Here is a 24,295-nt window from a genome sequence, read left to right on the forward strand (position 1 = left end):
CCTATCTGGATACCTTCAATCAAGAGCCCCAAAAATAACAGGGTTGTAACTCAGGGATCCACCACCAACTCACAACAGGTCCAGGGAATAAATACACATACAGATCAATTGGAACATTTGAATATTGCATCATTTAATGTAAGAGGACTTAACTCTCCGTATAAACGTTCAAAAATCTTAGATTTCTTACGCAGAAAGAAGATAGATATTGCAATGTTTCAGGAGACACACTTTAAACCTAATGACACTTCAAGGGTTCAAAGCAGATTCTATAAACCAATTGTGGCATCAACTGATGGCACTCGCACTAAAGGAGCTATGATACTTATGAGGCGTAACATAAATCTACACTGTAAAAAAAAAAACGTTTTTACGGTAAAAACCTGGCAGCTTTGTTGCCAGAATAATGATGTAAAAGATATGGTAAACTGTAAACAACTTTACAGAACAACATGTATATTTTACAGTTTAAAACAGTTGTAATTTACATTTTAAATCTGTAATTTCAACAGCCCTTTTCTGCTGAATTAGCATGATCACGTTGCTATTAAACTGATTATTTCAGTAAGATTTACATGCAGTTGTTGTCTATTGTACATTGAATCCCATTCAATTTTACAGAAAGATACCAAACAAATAACACTGTTTAACTGTAAAAGCATCAGTGTAATGCTGTAATTTAACTGAATTTTCCCGCAAATTGTAATCAAAAGTTGTGTATAATTTAGTGTATTTTGCCGTAGTAATGACGAGTTTTACGGTGAAAGCAACCTCTAACTACTGCAATTTTAATTTTCTGTAAAATGTATTTATTACAATTAAAATGCAGCAAAAACTGTTTTATGAATAACAATCTCAAATATATAGTATAAAAGCGCCTGTAAGGATTATTGCTCAGTGGAAAAAAAATGTTTTTCCTATACATTAGTCAGATTGAAAGATTTCATTTAAACTACACTGCCTTCGTATATATATGTTTGACTATTACCAGAAATGTGAAGAATGTAATCCAGGGTACACAGATTAAGCATTTAAAATTAAAAATGCAAAGCTAGATAAACCTCAAGAGCCACTGTATTAAAAATTGAAAAAATTCCAACAAGAACTTGCCTTTCCAAGAATTTATTATATATATATATATATATATATATATATATATATATATATATATAATAGCAGTGATCAAAAACATCTGTCATTTCTCAACATACATATTGGTAAAACATACAAACTAAGGCTGCACAATAAACAAACTTCAAGCTGAACAAAGTTGAGAGGTTACTTACAAATGATTTATGGGAAATAATGTTTATAAAACAAAAAACAAAACCACCCAGTGGAGTGTAACACGTCAACATTTTTACACTCAACAGTGATGTCCTGAGCTTTTACATCCACATAAACCAACCGAAGATTGTTTAAGCAACTTCACTTTGTAACAGCAAACCCCAAGAGTGGCTACAATGACCTTAAAATAATAGTTTGACATTTTGAGAGTTACATATTGCATTTTTTTAAATTAGTTAAAAGAACAATTTAATTAGAAAAAAGGCACTTCAAATTTTAACTACGATTTAAACAATCAAACAAACTGTAACTTGGGCACATCGCCACATGCCATTGATCTTACTGTCCATATTCAGACATCACGCCACTCATGGTCCGAACGTTCCTGTATCAAGGTGAGGACTCTCGGGTTCACCTGAAGACGGGATGCGCGTGTCTTCTCCACTTTGGTGCCCTTCTCTGGGTTGATGGAGAGGAAAAAACACCTTAAAATAGAAAAACAAACAAACAACATAATTAATAATGAAATAGCTTGCCTAACAACAAAAAAATTCACATCAATCTTATTATTTTGAAGCCAAAATGACAATTATCTTAACCCCCAATTCACTGAAGCAGCTGCTTTAGATTTGTTGCAGTTTAATAAAATAAATTGTTGGATAAAACCCATCCCAAAAAACACATACCTCTGGACAAACTCCAGGGTGGATGCCAGCTCTGACGGGTAGGCGATGTTGAAGCAATAATAGCTCCCAAACATCATGGACAGGGCAGAAACCAAGGAGGGGATGTTGTCCTGTACTATGTTTCGATCCACACTCAGCATGTATCGCTTTGAAGAATAGCATGATAATCCTAAAAAAGAAGAAAAACACAATTCAAACTAAATTAAAACAAGACTTGTCTTCCTGAAACATTTCACAAAACAATTTTAGCACATATGTTATTACATTTTAAGGTCTGTTAAATTGCTCTCACCATCAATACAAAAATGTATGTATGTGTATTTGCAGGTTAAGGGGAGATAAAGGGGATAGTTTAGGGCAGGTGTCTGCAACCTTTTTGACCAAAAGAGCCATTTTGCTGCTTTTTCCAAAAGCATTTTTTTGTCTGGAGCCGCAAAACATATTTCATAGCTTGATAGCTAATAAAGTTGTATTTATTGTTATATCAGACAAAAACTACAGTTTTTTTGCATTTATTAGGCTATTTATTACATTATATAAAACTGTTAACCTCTAATAAGAAACAAAGAACTCCTATAAGGAGAATTAAAAATAATACACAGGCCTACTTTAAAATAAATTAAACACAGCACTTGGGGAGTCCTCTGCACATTTGAAGGAAAACAAATATTATTAAAATGGGCCCACTTTGAAATAAATAAAACATATAGCTGCACCCTAAAAAGAGTTAAAGGTAGGTAAGAATGGAGAAACCAGCTCGAGTGCGCTAGAATTTGAAAATACACAACCGGAACAAACATGCCTCTTCCTTCAGAGTTCCTTACAGAGCCCCTCCTCCAACACACACGAACGCGCGCATGACCAATGAGGCCACGAGATAAATTTGTGCACAGATGGAAGGCTGACAGGCAGGTAGGCCATCCAGTTATTTTAGCCGGGCCGGCTCAGATGATTGGTCGTGCTTTTTACAGCGCTACGGCTTCCAGAGATTAATTTTTGTATGTATTTATTGTCAAAGCATTTAATATATTCATTGCTATCGGGATGTTAAGAGCATTCCATGGAATATAACAAAAAGTGTTTTCTGAAATAAATTACATACCCCATTGAATTATGACCTATGATTATGACTGAAGATTGTCAGCTGTCTTCCTCTCCGTGTTGTTCCCGTTGTTCCTCGATACGTAAAGGCTGCAGTGCAGCACCTTTGACAACTTCTCTCTACATATCAAACATACCGGTAAACCAGCATCGTTTGCTGTGAAAGCATATAACTGTCCACACAGAATTAAATCCTGTGTTTCTCCTGTACTGTTCTTTGATTTATCCATTCGCTCATCGAGCCGGGGGTCAGGTTATTCACCCGCAGGAAAAGGCGCTCGTGCGGGACCTATAGCAGGATGTGACGCATATTTTAGTTGACCTAATTAATACCGTTTTGTTTTTTATTTATGTGTCACAGTATCACCTCAAAATACAAGATACGAAACATTTTCAACCATGCAACAAAATATAAATAGTCCTACAAATACTTTTATTTTATTTCCTTCCTATCTTTGTCTAAGCTCAAGGGAGCCAGAGCAGAGGGCTTAAAGGGCCGCATGCGGCCCGTGGGCCGCGGGTTGCCGACCCCTGGTTTAGGGGATAGTTCATATTGTTTGAAGGGGGGTTGTAGGAGCTACAGTTTGGAGAAACAGAGAGGAGAACCAGCAGACAGCTAAGCAATGCACTGCTGTGGACATAGTTAAGCCACCAAAAAAACTAAAACAATATTACTCTTAGTGTATGCTATATTAAAGAATATTTTCAAAGCTCTACCTTGCTGTCAGACAGCTATACAGTCTGTTTCTGATAGGGACTGAAGCAGCAGGGTACATTTGTGACAATATTCTAAATATAGCGTACATGTAAACTGAATTTTTAGGTGGCTAAAATACGTTTCGCTGCTGCACCCATCCACAGCTTTACATACGTACCCGTACTCCTGCCTGTTCCTCCAAAGACATGCAAGTAATACACTGACTATGGATAAGTATCCATAAGCATCCAAACTAGCCCTTTACGAGCTTACAGTAACAAAAAACATTGTGCAACATAAACGTCTCAAATTAGACAGAAAAGAGAGAAAGAAGTGGCAGAAAGAACAGAAAAAAAGTAGTGAACGTTTTTACTTACCACACACAACAATGGTGGGAGTCAACTGAACTTGGTCCATCTGTACTTCCCCTGCCAGGCATGTGTCCTCCACATAACAGAACATCGTGTCTTCCTTCTCATCAAAGTAGGACAGTAGAAGCAGCACCATGTCTTTGACGTCTTCAGAACAACCACTTAGCTCTCCTCTCATCACTTTGAACTTGGTTAAAGCCTGTAGCAACCTTTTGCTCTTGTACACAGCAACCGTATTCATGTAGTTCAGGAGTCGTTTCCCCTTCAGATCCAAATTCCGTGTGAAAGTTTCTTGAAGCTCACTTCCTGTGAGTTCCTTGAAGTGGACTGCCATGCCAAGGTCGTCAAACCAAAACGGCCACTCTTGCAGGAGGGATTTTATATTTGTCCCCTGGTTGACTTGTTTACGCTGCGTGTAGAACGTTGACTTCATTAGAAGTTTGACCTCCTCTGGATTTACATCAGTTTGCTTAGACATCACCCTCAGTTTTTCCTTTTTCTCCTGCTGGCTCTCTTCGGTCTCTCCAAGGGGCAGGAATTTTAAATCCCATTTAATGCACCCATAAGTGTCCTGGATTGCTGCTCTCTGTTCTGGAGGGACTTCATCTGTGTCTGACTCGTCGGTGCCATTCTTTCGTTTTCTTATTTTTGGGGTCGTGGATCGCTTCACATTCTCTATCCTATTTTGCAATTGCTTGACCAGAGAGTGATACCCTGGCCCGATCACGTCTCCCTCTATTATGTCTTGAAGAGACGTAGGATACTTTGCCACTATCTTTTTTGCAACTTCAATAGTGTGTCTTTTACTTAAGCAAGTACTTTTTCGCTTCATTTCACACACCAGAATCCGTACCATCTCTCTTCTCATTTGTGGACTAGGTCGTTTTCCTCTGTCCAGTGTCTGCATCAGTTCCTCTGGGAACTTATCCTACGGTATCACAAAGCTATCCATCCAGTCTATATCAGGGCTTTTGCAGCTGTTGGAAGAGGTTGGGGATGAACTTCTGGGTGAATAGGACATCAAGGATGCAGAAGGTCTTGGCGAGCCACCAACAGATGAGCTGCTGGATTCAGGAGTCTGGCCTGCAAAACACACACATATTAACAAAAAGAGTTATGAGGAACACAGTTTTAATGTTTCTATATTTCTGATGTATCTTTTATGCAGGCCACTTTGGACACTGGTTGCATCCTGTACTAAAATAGTCACAAGTATACATACATCTCAGCTTCCAAGCAGCAAGGACTTTTCTGGCTTGAATTGGCCTCAAAGCTGACAGCAAATCTGCTTCATTAACAAACTGGAAATCCTCATAGGTCTCCACCCCAAGGGATTGTAAAGTCTCTTCCAGAATATCTTTTGTCATCTCTGGAAGGTTAGGCAAGACCTCAGTGATGGCACTGCGTATAAATGTTTGCTCCATGTCTGTCATCTCTGGAATCATGGAAGAACGACACTTTTCGGTTTTCAAAATTACAAATGAAAGACAAAGATAATTAGACATTTAGTCAAGTAATACTGTACATACATTATATACAGATAAGAGGAACCTCTAATTTGAGTATAGGGTGTGATTGAGGATGTATACTTTTTATTTCTGTACATTGCAGAACAAAAACTGCTGTCACTTTAATATTTTTCAAATAGTATTTTATCATTTTCCCTAAGCATACATGTGCATTGTTAGAATGGTTTCAACACCACAGTAGCCAATATCGTGTTTATTTTGACAACACACTGTGTTTCAGCGGGATGACTTGGTGCCCGTTAACAATGTATGATGGTAACGGATAAAAATCTACCAAGTCGTTAATGTTAACACATTGCAACCTTGCATTCTGTTTTGTCACAGAGTACAGGTGGTATTCAGAATGATAGTCAGTTTTATGTATATCCATCACAAAATACACAGCTGAATCATTTTTGAATTAAAATAATGAGCAGTTCTCCGAACTCCATGGACTCGTCATTTTTGGACACAAGGAAAAGCCCTTTTTTATATGATGTACCTTTATACTGTATGTCTGTGGAAACACTAGTATTGTTTTCTGAAAAGCCAAACTCTCTCACTGCATGTTTGATTGAATCACTGTAAAGACTGGAGTAAAAATTACAACTGTCTTTGACTTGCAGAAGTTGACTGCATCCTGGCCCAGCTGAAAGATATGCTTGAAACATCTGATGTCTTTCGGATAAAGTTAGGCAGATGTTTTTAAAGTTTTTCAAATGCCTGGCACATCTCTTGAAGTAGCTGTGTTTACTTTCAAAACGCATTGTCCATACTCTAATCAAGGGGCCACATTTCAAGATGAGTGCCGGATAGTGTCTCATGAAATGGTGCTTTGGTTTTAGTGGACTCTCAGGAAAGAAACACTTCCTTGTTTCCAAATATTCTTGGATTGTAATGTCAAGATAGGCTACCTGTGACAACAAAATCTTTTGTGCACAAATCAGATCAACAATATCTTTAAGCTGGAGAGTCAACTGCCACACATCATCTTCTGGATTTTGCACTTTGTCTCCAATTAATACAGGCAGCAATCTTAACAAATTCCAGTTCTGAATGGCTTGACCTGAGAGCTTGAATACGTCAGAGTTGACAGCACAGGGCTTAGTGAGAGCATCAGATCCTTTGTACTTGAACTGTTTTATGCGCCGGTTCAAAAGTGAATATGTAAACCATTTCTTTTTCTTAATAAAATACTTTAAGTACAGTGCAACATCGTAGGATAAGACACCCTCAAATATGTCATGGCCTAAACAAGGTGGGAGACCTGGCTTGCAAACATGAAAAGATGTCAGAGCATTGAAGACAGAGTTTGCCTTTATGCCTTTGATGTGTGGACTGTCTTCAACTTGTAGATCAGCAACAGCAGAATCGTAACCTTCGGGTGTGCGCTGTGGCCCACATACATTTGGATCATCACTCTTAAACTCACTTTGTGTGATTTCACAGTACCTGCAAAAGTACTTTGAACGACTAAAGTTTTCAGTGAACCCACCAATACCGTGTGAACCCAAGTTATCACCCGCAATGCAGTACAGAGCCCCTTTGACCATGTCTCCAACTGTTGTAACTATTCCATTTTCCTCCAAATCTTTTAAATCCACTAACATCTCTGAGAACACCTTAGCAAATCCAAATTGTTTTAGGTCATTCTCTCCACACAATAAAACCAGGGACATGTGATCAGTATTAGAGCGCACATGAGCAGGTAGATTTGCCACAGAAAGATAGACTGCAACAACTTTGTGTTTTTTCCTAGCAGAGCCAAGGGGGTTGACAATTTCAAAAGCATCCTGGTACAGAATTAGCTTCAGGCATCCTGGATTTTCAATGAAGAACTGGTTGGACTTAAAGTTGTGTCCATCACTTATGTCACCAAAAACATCTGAGTCTGTTTCACATGACTGCTGTGACATTAAATTCTTCCAAAATTCTGATTCTAATAAGCCACTTACTGTTTGTTTCAGAGGTATGTAGTAAGCAAACCTTTGTGTCATATTTTCATCATTTCCTAATGTTACTTTTTTAGGCTCTATGTATTTGAACATCTTTTTGAATGTCTGAGCTTTTGAATATGTTGTTCTCAGTGGTCCCTGGTGACAGACTGAGAACAGATCGGAATCCTTCACACAATCACAGATTTTAGCAATAGCATCATCAGTTAGAGACATGTCATCTTTTAAAAGTGAACGTAGTTTACTTAAAATGTAATCCTGTCCCAACTCATGCACATTTTGCATCTCTTCGACAATGGTCTGTATTGTTGAAGCTGGAAGAAGGAGCTGCCCTTGCAATTTTAAGTAGAATAAGCATACATTCCTAAGATAGGTCTCATTGAAATGCTGTGTCAAATCAGTGCTTTCATTTGTTGTTGCATCATTTGGGCTCTGGGAAGCATCTTCATGTGCAGAACACGGAGAAATGGCTTCCCTGTACATGTCACTTATGCTATCAACAGAACATGCTCTGTGTTTTCTGGACATATGAGCAGTAAATGACGATTTCACAGTGAAAGTATTTGTACAACCAGTTACTGGACATAACACAGGTCGTCCCTCCACTATATGATCTTTTAAGTGGGATATAAGTTCTTTCACTGTTTGAAATTGGCGCGCACATAACGAAATTGCACATTTCAAATCTGTAACAATGGCTCTAGCAGTGGCTGCAGGCACATTGTGCATCCGATAAAAGTGAGCTTTAAAAGATGCGTAAGTACAAAATGTTCGCTTGCAGTTCGTGCCAACACATTTGAAAAAACACTGGGGTTCGTTCCTATGCACTCTAGAATGCAGCACATAACCCTTCAAAGTCTGTAGCGTTTTGCTGCAAAAACGGCAGGTAATCATTTTTAGGGGTTCCTATGCAATGCAGAACATAACCCCTCAACGGTTAGCTTACCAGTGCTACAGATGTGATCCTCCGCTCATGTGCACACAGCTCCACGTGGTCCGTGGCAGGCAGACTTGAGGCCGACTTGGCCGCGTAACCGTTAACCTGCAAATACGGCAGGTAATCATTTTTAGCACGCTAACACGACTGCCCGTTCACTTTGAACCCGCTCAGATGTAGCTTCAAACCCCCCGCTTCACAACAGCATGAATTAAATGAAAATAAAGAGTTCAGCTTTTAGCATGATACTTCAATAACGTTACCAGACTATTTAAATTAACTCCCGGTCAGTAGACGTTATAACTACTATGACTGCAAAATGCAATAAATCACAAACAGAATTGTCCTGACAACACACCGTGTTATAATTGAAGTTTGAAGAAAATAAACGGTTAGCTTACCAGTGCTACAGATGTGATCCTCCGCTCATGAGCACCTGCACATAGCTCCGTGGTCCGTGGCAGACAGACTTGGCCGCGCACTGAGCCGTTAACCTGCAAAAAGTGGCTGCTCCCGCAATAATTAAATAGTCCAATGAAATAACAGAAACAAACTCTACTGCTCAGTAGGCGTGTCTCAGTTCAGCGGCCGTTTCCTTCGGAGGCTGCGTTCGTTGACCGCTTGCGTCACTTCCGCCGAGAGGCTGTCCCAATTTAAAAAAAATACAAGACTCAAAAAGTAGATTTACCGCTGTGTGGACGGGCCGTTAGTGGCGCGTTCGATTACTGTTTGGGCTGTCTGCCGTGGGCTGCATTCCACTCCAAATAGCCGGGCGGCCCGAGAATCCAAACGCCAGCTGTTTTATGGATTCTCATTTAATTTCCAAAAATGTCTCAGTACTGGTTTATTTCCAATTTCAAAATAAACATATGTATTAAAAAAATAGAAATAAGAAGTAAGTATATTATAGTATATTCAAGAATGAAAAAATATAAAAAAACATGATTTTAACACTGTCATGTTGTCATTTTAACTGTATTGTATTGTTTTATGTATTACAGTTTTTCTGTGTTCAAACCACAGTAATCTGTAAATTATACAATGAAATATAATTATTTTTAACATATTCTTAATGTGAATTTAACAGTTTTGTTTGGTTCAGTACTTTACGAAATATTACTGTAAATTAAACACTGCTTCATTGTTTCTCTATTTACAGTTTTTTGATGTCGTGATTTTACAGCTTTTCCCTGTTAATTTCACAGACTTTTTTTACAGTGTATGAATTGAAAGGATTGGCTCTGACAATAAAGGACGTCTAGCCTATTGCTGCACATCTATTCAGGGTAAAAAGTGGCTTTTGTTAGCATGCCCCGACAGTATTTTAAGCTGAATATTTTCCCTCAGCCACTTAACAGTTACTGAAGTTAAATGACTACTAATTATATGTTGGGTCGAACATGAATGCTTTTGTAAACAAAAACCCTGACAAATCTGCTGCAACTCTATCAAGTTCTCAAGAATCTGCTTCCAAAGCACTTAATCTCTTTATAACAGACTTAAACTTAATTGATGTGTGGAGGGTGCATAATCCATCTGCGAGAGACTACATTTTTTTCCACGAGACATAAAACCTTCTCTCGAATAGACTACATTCTTGTATCTTCTGGGCTGATGCCTTCAATACAGTCAATTGAGTTCCTACCCAGACATCTCTCGGATCACAACCCAATTTTAGCTAATTTTAAATATGGAAATATAAAAAATGGGGCTACTAGATGGAGGTTCAACACGACCCTTTTAAAGAACAACAAATGTATATCGCAATTGAGATCAAAACTAACCTAATTTATAATCTTGAATAAGAATAGCGTCACAGATGTGACGGTGGTCTGGGCTACCATCAAGGGTTTTATACGAAATAATGCATACGGTTCAGTTCCCACCTCCATAAAAGCTGACTGCAAAATATTTCTCACCTAGAAGAACAATGTAATATGTTGGAAAAAGTCCTAAAAGAGAGATACACAACAACAATAGAAAGTGAGCTCAAAACAAAGCAAGCAGAACTCAACGACCTATTAAGACACAGGGCAGAATATATGATCCATATAACCAAACACAAGTATTATGCAGAAGGCAGCAGACCAAGCCACCTTTTGGCATTAACTTTAAAACAACAAGGGGCTAAAAGGACCATACCAGCAATCAGATGTAATAAACGCGGAACAGTATCTTCTACAGAGGAGATAAATGAAACATTTAAAAATTACTTTAAAGAACTGTATTCAAGTAGCTCAGTTCCCTCTGACGAAGACTTCGCCAATTTTTTTGCGGTTTGGGTCTCCCTACATTGTCATTAGATGACACCAAAACACTGGAGTCACCTATCACGCTGGAGGAGCTATATAAAGCTGTCAAAGCTACAAATAAGGGCCATACGCCGGGTATAGATGGCATACCTGTGGAACTCTATTTAACATTTGGGATATTATTGGACCGGTATTGTTAGAAACACTTAATTATGCTACCAATAAGGGTATGTTCCACAAAGACTTAAATACGGCTCTGATTACGGTTATACCCAAACCTGGAAAGGACTCCTTTGAAAGTTCTAACTCTCGCCCAATATCACTGATAAATGCTGACCTCAATTTTTTTTCCAAGGTCTTAGCTATGAGACTTGAGACGGTGGTTGGGAAATTAATAAGCCCTGATCAGACAGGCTTTATTAAAGGGCGGCTTGCATCTGATAATATCCGCAGACTCCTGCACATTCTTGGCGCAACACATACAATTCCACCTGCCTGTGGCCTTTTGTTTTTAGATGCTGAAAAGGCATTTGACCGCGTGGAATGGCCATATCTATGGAGGGTTCTGAAAGAATTTAAATTTGGAGATACATTTATTAACATGATTCAAACATTGTATGCAAATCCTACAGCTCGAGTATGTGTGGGAGGAAGCTTCTCCGACTTATTTGACATAAAACGGGGTACAAGGTAAGGAGATCCTCTGTCTCCTTTCATTTTCAATGTATCCATCGAACCACTGGCACAATTCATTAGGAATTGCCCTCAGATTTCCCCCATCACAATAGGTGGAACGTCACATTCTATATCACTATATGCAGACGATACATTAGTCTGTATGGCAGATGTTCAGCGAACCCTCCCCTGTGTTTTGGAAGTAGTGGAGCAGTTTGGGCAGCTTTCGGGATACAAGATTAACCTATCAAAATCAACACTGATGCTTCTTAACATAGGCCAAAGTGAAGTGTCCCTCCCACCCCAAATCAATGTTTCAAATGAGGTCCTCTATTTAGGTATTAAGGTTAGTACTTCCTTATCATCTATAGCTAAAACAAATTACTCTTTAGTTTTGAAGAAAATAGAAGAAGATATTACAAGATGGAAACACCTTCCAGCATCAGTCCCAGCCCGTTTATCGGTTGTTAAAAGGAACATATTGCCCCGAATACATTTCGCAAGCTCAATGATCCCTCTAGCACAGACCTGGGCACTGTACGGCCCCCGGGCCACATACGGCCCTTTGGTTGACTCTGACCGGCCCGTGTAAGGTTAATTGGAAATTACAAAATAAACATATTTTCTAATTTTACCTCATGCATGGACTAAAGCTGCAATGCTTTTATTTTGAAGTTGTTTTTTATTCACGTACATAATGACGCAATACGTCAAATCAAGACGTGCGCGTTATTGGATAATTGTCACAAGACGACTTTAGCGCTCAAAAATGTCAGCTGATGCTAAAAAAAGAAAGGTAGATGCCGAATGTAGGGTTTTCAACAAAAATTGGACTGCTAAGTATTTATTTACTGAAGTCGGAGGTAAAGCCGTGTGTTTAGTTTGCGGGGAGCAGATCGCCGTGTTCAAGGACTACAATTTGAGTCGGCATTACGAGACGAAACACGCGGAGAAATACAAAAACTTGACTGATGCTGAAAGGGCGCCCACATCGAACACTTTGCTAGCTAAGCTGCAAAAGCAGCAAGGCTTTTTTACCAAGCTTCACACATCCAAGGATGCAGCAACCAAGACCAGCTTCGTGATATCCCACAAAATAGCTAAACACAGTAAGCCATTCTCAGAGGGGGAGTTTGTCAAAGAGTGCTTAGTGGACTCTGCAGCACTAATGTGCCCTGAAAAAAAAGAAGCCTTTGAGCAAGTCCCGCTGTCCAGGCGAACCGTGACGAGAAGGATCGAGGACATTGCGGGGAATCTGGAGCTTCAGCTGCAACATGAAGTGGCAAGTTTTGACTTTATCTCCTTGGCTTTGGACGAGAGCTGTGATGTCCGCGACACAGCGCAGTTACTCGTATTTGTCCGTGGGATAACGCCGGACTTCAAGATTACGGAGGAGCTGGCAGCAATGCGGCCGATGAAAGGGACGACGACAGGGAGCGATCTGTTCACGGAGGTAAATGCGTGCATGGACACGCTGGGACTGAAATGGGACAGACTGGCAGGTGTCACAACAGACGGTTGTCCAAATCTTACAGGTAAAAATGTTGGACTTTTGAAACGTATGCAAGATAAAGTGACTGAAATCGACGCAGATCAGAAATTGGTATTTTTGCATTGTATTATACACCAACATGTGTTGTGCAAGTCAGTGCTAAAAATTCACCATGTTATTGATGTTGTTACTAAAATAGTAAACTTCATCAGGGCACGGGCATTGAATCACAGACAGTTTGTTGCACTTTTGGAGGAGCATGAGACTGAGCATAGTGACATCGGCTACCACACAGCTGTCAGATGGCTCAGCCTGGGCAAAGTGCTAAAAAGAGTTTGGGACCTGAAAGCAGAGATTCAAGAGTTTTGTGAGAAGAAAGGCAAAGACATCCCAGAGCTCTCAGACGAGGACTGGATGGCAGATTTTGCATTTGCTGTTGATGTGACTGCACTGATGAATGAACTGAACACCAAACTGCAAGGCAAGGGCCTTTTTGTTCATGAAATGCACAGCCTGGTGAAGGCTTTCATGAGAAAGATGCAGTTTCTTTCAAGCCAACTGGAGAGCAACACTCTCACTCACATGCAAACCCTGAAAGAAGTCACACCATCAGCTGATCACCTCCGCAGGTACTCCTCCATGTTAGGAGCATTGCATGGTGAGTTTTCAAGGCGATTTGAAGATCTCTGAACAATCGAGGATGAAATGCTCATGATTTCCTCTCCCTTTACCTGCAGTATGGATAATGCACCCAGTGATGTTCAGCTGGAACTCATTGACCTGCAGTCTGATGCAGTACTGGCAGAGCGCTTTGAGTCAGGATCTCTGCTGGATTTCTACTCTTCTCTCGAGGAGGAGAACTTTCCAAACATGAGGAGACATGCTCAGAAGATGTTGGTTCTCTTTGGCTCTACCTACATATGTGAACAAACATTTTCAAAGAGGAAGTTTATGAAATCCAGGTATAGATCCTCTCTCACTGATGATCATCTGTCAGCTGTGCTTCGCATCTCCACCTCAGACATTCAACCTGACTTCGATGCACTCGTTAAAGCCCAGCAGAGACTAGATTTCTCTCACTGAACAAGAAAAAAGAACTTAAAAACACCAAATGAGGTGGTTAGACTACAAATGTAGGCATGTAAAGGAACCAACTAGCAGTGAACTGGGACACTTTCTTTGGAAGCCTTTTCTCAAAATCACAGTTCGGTGATGTTCAGTGACAGTTCAATATGATGTATCTTGCTGAATGTTTGGAGCACAAAGACAATGTTGTGATGTCTTAAGAATGCTAAGAACCTTTACACAACTTTCCAACAGTATATGAAACTCAAAAAAATTTTTGTAGTGAATGCGACTGAAAATGTTCACCAATATGAGTCAGAAATGGTGAAAAACGTTCACATTTTGTTTACCATTGTTTTGGGAAATTTGATTGAATAAATTACATTTTTTGTAAGGCAACCTCACTTTTTCATTGCTCAACTATAACATATACTCTTACCAGCTTGTCAAAACAATGCTATTTACTGCTTTTTATAAAGAAATACAATTAATATTATGCAGAATTGAGTTCAGCCTTTTGGCCCGGCCCTCCACAATATTTTTTGTTTCTCATGTGGCCCCATGGAAAAAATAATTGCCCACCCCTGCTCTAGCACCTCCAACAGGATACTGGCAAAAACTACGATGCTATATCTGGAATGGTAAACGACCCAGTATAAAATGGTCAGCTCTTCAGTATAGAAAATCAGATGGGGGATTGGCATGCCCACATTTTAAACTATATCATTGGGCATTCATATTAAGATCTCTCAGCTATTGGGTAGATGAAGATAAAATGTCATCTTGGAAGAATATGGAACAAGACTTAATAGCACCGATAAGATTAAGGGACTTTCTCCTGTTAGGTATATCTACCAAAAAATGTGATTTACTGTACGGTCCAATTTTTACTTATATGATTAAAGTGTTCAGAGCAGCAGATACATTCCTAAACTTTAAGAGTGTGTGGTGTAGGTCATCTCCATTATGGAACAATCCTAACCTATTGACTGGGGGCAAACCATTTAACAACAAAGCTTGGGAGGATAAAGGTATTAAAACTCTTCAGGACATTAATGGGGAAAATTATATTGATCAACATTCTCTCTTCTTTTACTTTAGAATAAGGTCTGCCTGTAAAGCCTATGGGGTCCCCTGGGGGTCAGATTTGAAAGAACTTCCTATTCTGAGTTGGGTGCAGAGTGCTGCTAAATAGTTTCGTTTATCTATAATAATCTTAACTCCCAGAACTATATGCCTACATCAGGCATGAGAGCATGGGATAGGGAAATATCCACTTTAGGACAAGAATTGGATTGGGATGCAATTTGGGCTAATGTTACGGGTGCTTAAAAAAACCCAAACCATCAGTATATACATCTGACATTTTGTCATAGAGCATATCTAACACCAATAATTAGACACATAATTGGATTGGTACCTGACCCGTATTGTTCATTTTGTCACCAGGGAACCATTGGCTCTTTCTTACATGTTGTATGGGAGTGTCCAGGAGTATTACACTTTTGGGGGAAGGTTATTAGTACCCTTACAGATTTAATAGGGTTGAGATTACCAATGGAACCTGCTGTACATCTTCTAAATGATGAATCTCACCTTTCCCTTACAGGGAAAACTATGGCTATGGAGTGGGTGGGTGGGTAGGTGGGTGGGATGTAGGATAGAGGGATGGGATTGAATTAATCCCAAATGTTGTGCAACCTGAATTGTCTTCTGTACTGTGTTGTAAATTGAAGATGTTGCAATAAAAAATGTATGATAAAAAAAAAGAAAGTTGCTATCAGAAACAATACGCGACGTGTTTTGGACATAATATGGTCTTTATTTACATTAGCAAGCATCGCTAACACTCAGAGCTAACCTGTACTGGAGAGAGTATGTTTAAAAAAGCAGGAAAGAAAAAAAAGAACTCACCTCGTGGTAAACCTGCAAGAGAAGCATTTGAGCTCCATACTGTTTCAGAAATAATCCTTGATGTGGTTTTGAACATGATATGGCATTTAATCACTGCAGCATTTAGCTGAGTATCTCGTAGAATTCTGAGCAGGCACAAGCTCCTCTTTTCTTTTTTAAGCTTTAAGCTAAGGACCACGAACCTGCAGTTCTCTAACAGGGCTGAAATAGAGGGATATGAGAGATGTCTAAAATGCATGATTTGTTTGTTATTTTGAGCAAAACACATCATAGACATGTTTTTAATATATTTGTATATATCTGAGACCCATAATATATGCCTAAAAATAGCAATACCGTGGTTGGTTTGTTGCTAATGCCGTACAACCCACACATGACGTCAAAGATGAATTTAACATCAAGTATAAACCCAAAACCTAACCCACCCATTTTTTAAGCGGCTTCACATACTTGGATCAAGAGGGAAAGGGACCTTTAAGTAAGAATAAGTAAGACAATCTCTTACTTTTGTTGAGCAAGGCGTCGTTGAAGGAACGACAAAGATGATCAAAGATGAAGAAATGTTTAATGAGTCAGAATCATACATGAAGCCACCTTAGAAGTTCACCACATCTCAGCTTTTTAAAAAGACATTGTACAAGTTGTCAAATTATTAATACATAGTTATAAATGATAGCATGGAGACAGATACAAGTACACAATTGTTCCCCAGAGAGAGAGAGCATAAGAGAAGACACTGAATTATTATTGAGTAATGATGGCTTAAATACTTTATATTGGAAACATGATGCAGGAAAACGCTTTAGGAAAGGGGAAGACTACATGAGCATGTCAGAATTAATAATAGCATGGAAAAACTGAGGAAAAGAAAAATGCTTCTGATATAGAGACTCTCAATGGAAGCTTAAAGCTGTGATCGTACAGGACACATTAGCAGCGTGATGAGTCGGTATATTTGAGAGTTTGAGGTGTTTTAAATACCAGTTTTGTCCTCCAGGAAGCTCACATGTCCTAGAGCAGCATGCTAATAGGGATTTTAAAAGGGGTCCAGAAGGACCTCGGGTCTATGTAAACAGGAGAACTCAGAAACTTAATTGGGTGTTACTAGACGCTCTTGGCCAGACTACCTCATGTTATTCCTCAAGAGTCCTGAAGGCTAGTAGGCTAAACCTCCCACAAAAACTACACCCTTAAAACGTACTGGCAATTTGTAGATTTCCATACAATATTTCTGCGCCTCCTTTTTGGTCAAAGGAAGAATTTGACAGCAGATTATCCCTACCCCCAGAAAGAATGTTGATATTGATCGGACCTGAATTCCTTTCAATACCAACATTTTGTAACTTTCAGTGGCAGGGTTTTTGAATTGATTATCTTTTCATTGAAACTTTTATGTGCTAAAAGTTACACCTTAACACACCTGTAACACACCAAACAATTCGGGGTTCGAAACAACCACAAACCCCAGAAAATCGGGTGTGCCAGAGAACTGGCTCCACACACACCCCGATTGATGACACAATATCATTGGTTGGCACTAGATTACGTGAGCAGAAGTAATTTGGTTTTATACAACAAAAGGATGATTGGCCTTGGATATAAAGATACAAAAAATATGCGCAATATGACAGGGGATTGTGATGTAAAAGTGTTTAAAAGGCATTTTTCATTTAATCTACTTTAAACATAGTAAAAAAGTTAACCCTAACTCTAGCATCTAGCAAGTTATGTTTTCCAACCCAGAGCTTTTTCAGGTTTTGCTATGCCAAAGGAGAAACTCTGTCTATATTACTACTGATTTCTAATTTAGCACTACCAGAGTATTCTTTCACCAGCAGTACTGACATAACAAATTCATTTGACAAAGAAAATACAAATGGTGTCAGGGTTGCCACTGTAGGATTTTGTCAAAATCAGTTTTGCTGATAAAGTAAAGCAAATTGTTGCGTCACCAGTAGCAAGCGCTTTTTGATGGCAAAGTCAAATACAGCATAACAATTGCTGGGCGTATTTGGTTACAAGCGACCCTAGGGTAATGAGCACACACTGAACTCCCATTATGCAAAGACCTCCGTACGACACACAGTCCAAAGACCTTTTCTGCTAATATAGAAAGTGGTTCACATTAGCTTGTAAACCAAGCACGTTCTATTAAAGCTGCTCCCCCTACTAGTAAACCTGGTAAAGCCTTACTTCCTGGAGGACATCTAGAGAAATAATATCACAGTAAGCACTAAATGCAATGAATGCCGCCAATCCACAACCAATTTTAAATTGTCTTATTTTCCAACAGACATTTTCAGTTGTGTGAAGACAAGGAATCTGTTAGCTGCTGCACATAGGACGAAGAGCTACTGAAGCGGAAGTTTCCTGTCGCTCCTTAAGTTCCATCTTCATAATATTCATGCTTGTGAGAAATAGACATGGTAACAGTTAAATCCAAAAATAACCACTTTAAATAACACAAGAAATGGTATCATACAGTAGTTATTGAAAGGGTTTAAAAAGATATGCCGGAAAAGTTTTCACTGACGTTTCAAACAATCTGTAAGATAACTTTGGCTCTATTTTGTCCTGACATTGTGGTTGTAATGTTTTACATAAATGTGTAATTTAATACTTACAACGCAAGTCGGCACATATACGCATTGGAATCAGACTTAACCAAAACATCTTCCCAGACAGCACAGGTGTATGCATCTGCTCAATCTTGGTACATTTATATGAAATGCACAGATTTCCGCACTTCCTGGTGAGCTTCCGGGGCACTCTCAGTTGCCAAGATAATGCCAAGTGTATCCAAAGTTCAATTATTTTAACACAAAGGTCCCTTTGAGAAACTATTTCTGAGACAACGACATTGGTTACATGATTATCAAACAACAGTTCACAGAATAGTATGACAGTGGCTTACTTATAGATATCCGACAGCTACAGTATCAGACCATCAAACCTTTCTTAGTTATTTTCCCGCTGTGGCCTTTGAACGCGTTCTTTACCTTTACACAGGTGACACCTTAATACAGGTATGGCTTAGTGTAGGACACACATTGAGCAGTCATGTTGCTGTTATTCTGACTCATCCACTGTTAAGTATGGGTTTTGTGTGTCAAGCTAATAGACAGAGCATTGGCTTTTGATTGCTTGCAGGTGTCATTGAGTCTAGTGAGAAACAGTTTTTACTAATTGTTATGGGCTATGATCAAATGCCCTTTGACAGAATATCAAACCTGTATAGAATCTTTAGCTAATGACCTCCTGCCCTGATTGGTCATTCCTGCTGATATTGGACCAATGGCATCGGTCACAAATGGGTGTATATTAAATCATAATGTTTCCTAATAAAATGTAATGAGTATGTTAGGACGTAGACAGATATCTGCACGCTCAGTTGAGTGAGTGAGGCTAACTATATACAGTATACAGCATATTAGAAGTATCTGGCAAAACGGCAAACACCACCATTTTTATTAAAGCCTCTCAGAGTGCTTTTCTGATCATAATTAATTGCAAACCAGGTAGCCAAACTGTATTAGATCAAATATTCAGTACAACATAAAAATGTACAGTGTAATATAATGGAGAAGGGATCCCAAAGTGGCCAAAATACAAGCCAAATATTGAGTTCTGGTAGAAAATTGTGGGGAAATTTGCTAGTTTAGGAGCTTGACTAGTAGTTTTTTTTCCATGGTTCCATATCCTAAATAGGCAAAACACTGTTCACTGTTCCTTTAAAAACATTAACCTAGAACAATACTTGCACTCTGAGCAGGATAATAAAACAATGGCCCATAACTGCACATCTTTCCTCATCTACTGCCCTGATAAATACATGAGAAAACAAAATAAGCAAAACAAAATACAATGAACAGAGATGATTTAAATGTTGATTATCTTATTAAAATGCTGAAAAGACATTGCATGACTACATAAAGTAAATAATACCAGTAATTACAACTAGAAGGAAAGATTATCAAAATAACTATTGGCTTTCACTGAACCATATAACAACACATCGAGAAGCTTAAAATAATCGAACTGGAGAAAGTAAATAAGTTAACATATCTTAAGACAGAGATTCACAATATATACATTCTGTTAAAAAACATTTTGTTCGTTGACTGGTAGCTCCGTTGTTACCTTTCAGTTTTGGCTTCCTGTTGCCAAACAGCTCGCTGACGTCAGAGTGGATCCAGGTATGTAACACTACACAAAAAGGCTTCTTTTGAGTAATCCTGGAAAGCTTAATCCCAGCCAAGTGTTTGTCTTTCAGTGGTGATCAGTTCTTTCCTACCCGGTGGCAGAATATTCCAATGGCTTTGGAGCATGGCAGAGGTCCACTCTTTGATTTGAGATAAAAAAAAATAAAAAAAATATATAGAATATGAATTATTTTAAAAACAGAAAACGTAACTTCACCTCCAACATTCTTGTAAAGCTTGTACAAAAAGCTTGCTTTTGTTCATGTTTGCTTATTCCCCATGGGTTACATTTTTTCTTCATATTTTCATAATTTTATTCTGTTTTTGAATTTTTTAGTTTTGCAATACATCGACTGCTGAACATTTGTAAGAAAAACGAGGAAGGTTTACAGCTAGTGAACCATTTTTAAGCAGGTAAACAAAATGTAAAAGTGCTCTTTTTTTTGAAAGACTAATATTTTTAAGTTCCAAGTGTTTAGAAAGAAGTAGGAGGCACTTAGGTCCATCTCTATGGCGACAGACGGTCACTCAGGCCACACCTCCAGGCTCAGGATTGGAAGGTCCGGTCAGGCTGGTCCAGAAGTAAACCGCTCAGTGGGGTAACAGGAGTCCAGTACTAGAAGGTGTATCTATGAAGGCTTTGGAGATGAAACATTGAAGCGTGCTGAAATGGACTGCCACTTAAAAACACAGTAGCTGCTGTTTGACTTATGCGTTCTGTCCGTTCTTGTTAACCCACTTTTTCAATGTTCCAATGAACAGTGTTGAACCTAACCCAAAAGTAGGTCCTAACAGATTTACCTAGCAGACATTTTTAGCTGATCCGTCTGAGGAGAATCATGAAGATCTTCAGGAATGTTTACCATAAAAAAAACGTTCCAGTTCTACATGAAGGACATTAGGTCTGATCTGGCCAGCAACAATGGCAAGACCAAGGCATGTACAATTTTCAAGGTAAATAGACAAGCCTGGGAACGATGTCCTGGAACACACAAGTATCTTATTTTAAAATCGCTAAAACATTTCTTTAGATTACTGTATACAGGTTCTCCCTCTGAACTTCTTCTATACTACACAGAAGAAGTTGAAGGTGATTTCCTGTTTGAGGACCAGGCAAAAGGACAAGCCAAATAAGAATTACCAATCAAGATTGCTCTAATGTAGGGTTGTTGAAACCAAGCTAGTTGAGCCAAACCAACCCTTATCTGACGTACTAAGGGACACTAAAAAGTGTTTAGGGAAAGCTCAATACAATCTAGGTCTAGTTTTTTTCAAATATTCCAAGTTTCAGCCAGATTCTACCAGGCTTCATCAAGGTAGAACAGAAGCTGCACTGATTTAGACGGGCTGAAATGAAGATGTAAAGGACAGGAAATGATGGTACCTAAAAAGGATAATAAATCAAACTCTACCAGACCAGTATAATCAGGTTATTCCAGTTCAGTCCGGTGTGATGCAATCCAATCTTCATAGTCCATTCTTTGAACATGAGTTTGTTCAAAATGGAGCAAGACTGGACCAAACAAGCCTCGACCAATTTAGGCAAGGTCAAAGACATTTCCTTTGATTATAATTTGATGCAATGCAATGTAATCCGGTTCATTCCAATCTAGTTCAACGCAAAGTACTTCACTTTACTTCAGTTTGTCCTTTCCGATCCTTATCTGTCAGTCAGTTCCTAAATCCCAAATCACGTTTCCATCACATACTGCTGTGAGTCCAGTCCAGGCTTCCACTCCAAGACATTTGTTTTCTTTCCGATCAAGTGTACTCATTTCTATTGCAGTAAATGTCTAGTCCAAATTGGAATACCTCCAGCTCCTTTCCCCTCATAATCGATTCCTATCCCAGTATGTCCAGATAGACCGGTGTGGATTTCATCATCGTAAACAGCATTTTCTGAATGTCTTTAATATTGTGGCGCTGTTGGGGCTCTCTTTGCCAGCAACCCAACATCATGTCGTAGATTTCCTTGGGACAGACCCTGGGGCGCTCCAGTACCCGCCCCTGAGTTATGCACTCGATCACCTGGGAGGACAGAGAAAACACAGTGTTAAATGTGGTGAAAATTCCACACTTAAACAAGACATAACATATGTTCTTATTCAAAAAAGTGCTGGTTATAAAATAATACATCACATTTAAAGAGTAACACACACAATCTTACCAGCCATAGGCTTCAAACCAGACCTGGGGGAACTATCCTAAAACTTTTGGGGTTGCCTAGATCTTCTTACTCCTAAAAAGTACTACTACTACTGAAAGTCCTCAGACCTACAATACGGTCAAAGATGCTCGGTGTGGGAAGTAGTGATGGGAATTATTTTTAGTGAGCCGGATCATTTGGCTCGGCTCACCAAGAAGAGCCGGCTCTTTCGGCTCCCAAACGGCTCTTCATTTTAACACATATACCTTTTTATAATCAAATGTAGCCCTGTTTTGACAAATGATTTATATGTGTACACATATATCACTTAAATTGTTCAGTACATCATTTGTACTAAAGTATTCAAAAGTAAAAAAAAATTACATGTTTAATATAAATGATTTGCTGTGGCCAATTGTTTTCATTGTATTTACAGACCCTTGTAACTCTCTGATACCACTCAATGAATGCACTTGCTTGTAGAACCACGTAACACAAAGCAGATAGCAACACCTATACAAACTTAAGCATCGACATTTAGAAAAAGGAAAGCTCCTGTATCGACATTTTAAAATTGTATTTAAAGAAAAAGCCCTAACAAAACAGCAGGACTCTATTTCAGTATTAACTAAAGAAGAAAAGACAGCAACAGCTGACATCAAATCTTTGCTGAGCCTAAAGATAATCATAAATAAATAACATAGTGAAAATAAATATATTGCAATGCTCAAAACAGCAGCATCCAACAGTCTCTAATCCTTGAATATTACATGACACTGCATGCATGCACGGAGCACCCGTAGCGCGGAGATCATGATATCATTCTGTCTTGTATTACTTAACAAAAAAAAATCAAAACGAGCTCCCGTCGTTCACTTAAAAGATCCGGCTCTTGGTGCCGGCTCGTTCGTTCGCGACACATCACTAGTGGGAAGTATTCAAAAACAGCTGTAACATTGAGATAGATGCATGAAAAGACATAGCAACAAATAAAGATAATTTTAGATGTCCAAGGTATAGTCAGACATTAAAAGATCAATCTTCATAGGCAATTGTATACACCGGTAACAGATAATGAAATTGCCTCGAAGGCATGATGCAGAAAAAGTTGTGTTGGACAATAACTATAGTGATGGCAGCTGGTTGTCTGTATGATTCCCATCAAACCTTGACCCATGAATCAAATAGAGGAAACCACAGTGCCCACTGTGATCAAAGTGAGGAAACCTGTAGAGCATCTTCAGCTGCTACCAAAATACCCTCGGACTGGGACGGCACGGATCTATTGTTTTACCAACTCATTTAAGATTTAATTGTAACAGCACTGAAGTTATATCACGTCTACTGTAGCTTGGGAAAAACGATAAGGGCTGTTTATCAGTCAGTGCAAGTGAAACATTTCAAAAATTAACTATAATCAAAGGTTGGTTAACAGCTCTAAAAATATATCGTTGTTGCTGTTGCACTGAAATGCATCCATGTTTCTAAATTACAAATTATTGTTATCATTATCTCAATGACGAAAAATTACGTTGAATGCTGTGAATTCACAGTATTGCTGCTTGGACCTTTAATATTCCGTGAGACTAGCTCAGACATATCTGTTGCTCCCTGCAGTCTAAGAGAGCCTATTATTTTTTCCTTATGCTCAGCACTTTTTACAAATGCTTCATTTCCTCTTTGTTTTCCTTTGCAATCATTTAAAGTGCCTCACTGTCACTTTCCACATGACATTGTCTACCCTCAAGGAATTTGACCAGGTAGCGAGAGTAAGAATAGAAATACAACCTACTGTATATTGTTTTGCGTTTCTTCTGTAATACAAATTGAAATACATTATGATCTCCCCCGATGGTTGGAAAACAGACTTTTAGACAAGAAATACATGATTTACTGCTATCTATAAAGGCCTAAACTGAAATAGTGATTTTTTTCCCTTCTGTTTGTTATATAACTGACACATAGATACTGATTTGAGAAGCCACGAGGTGCATGGATATCAGAACA

The 24,295-nt window shown here is 38.8% G+C and overlaps 2 protein-coding genes across 5 annotated transcripts in view; both read right to left on the reverse strand.

Moving 5' to 3' along the window:
* Positions 1-3,615: 3,615 nt before the first annotated feature.
* LOC307039386 (uncharacterized protein) lies at positions 3,616-9,090 on the reverse strand. The gene is made up of 4 exons (XM_079681397.1): positions 8,944-9,090; positions 8,552-8,647; positions 5,365-5,599; positions 3,616-5,225 (listed from the first exon to the last, which is right to left on the reverse strand). The coding sequence occupies exons 3-4, from the start codon at positions 5,585-5,587 to the stop codon at positions 5,071-5,073; spliced, it is 378 nt and encodes a 125-aa protein (XP_079537523.1). The 5' UTR covers positions 5,588-5,599; positions 8,552-8,647; positions 8,944-9,090; the 3' UTR covers positions 3,616-5,070.
* A 7,396-nt stretch (positions 9,091-16,486) lies between these two features.
* LOC307040230 (NT-3 growth factor receptor-like) overlaps positions 16,487-24,295 on the reverse strand; it is a 283,019-nt gene continuing 275,210 nt past the window's right edge. For all 4 annotated transcript variants that reach the window (XM_079682872.1, XM_079682870.1, XM_079682871.1 and 1 more), the window contains one exon: positions 16,487-22,170. In XM_079682872.1, coding sequence (XP_079538998.1) covers positions 21,985-22,170 — 186 coding nt within the window. In that variant the 3' untranslated portion in view covers positions 16,487-21,984. The remainder of the gene's footprint in view (positions 22,171-24,295) is intronic.

This window comes from Notothenia rossii, assembly GCF_949606895.1.
Source record: "Notothenia rossii genome assembly, chromosome: 5".
Classification (NCBI taxonomy): Eukaryota; Metazoa; Chordata; class Actinopteri; order Perciformes; family Nototheniidae; genus Notothenia; species Notothenia rossii.

What these genes read in the sequence shown, in the direction of transcription:
- LOC307039386 (XM_079681397.1), bottom strand. Translation starts at nt 5,587, where the DNA reads ATGATTCCAGAGATGACAGACATGGAGCAAACATTTATACGCAGTGCC. An exon ending in TGCTGCTTGGAAGCTGAGAT is followed by an intron (nt 5,226 to 5,364) that starts GTATGTATACTT and finishes TGTGTTTTGCAG; the next exon opens with GCCAGACTCCTGAATCCAGC.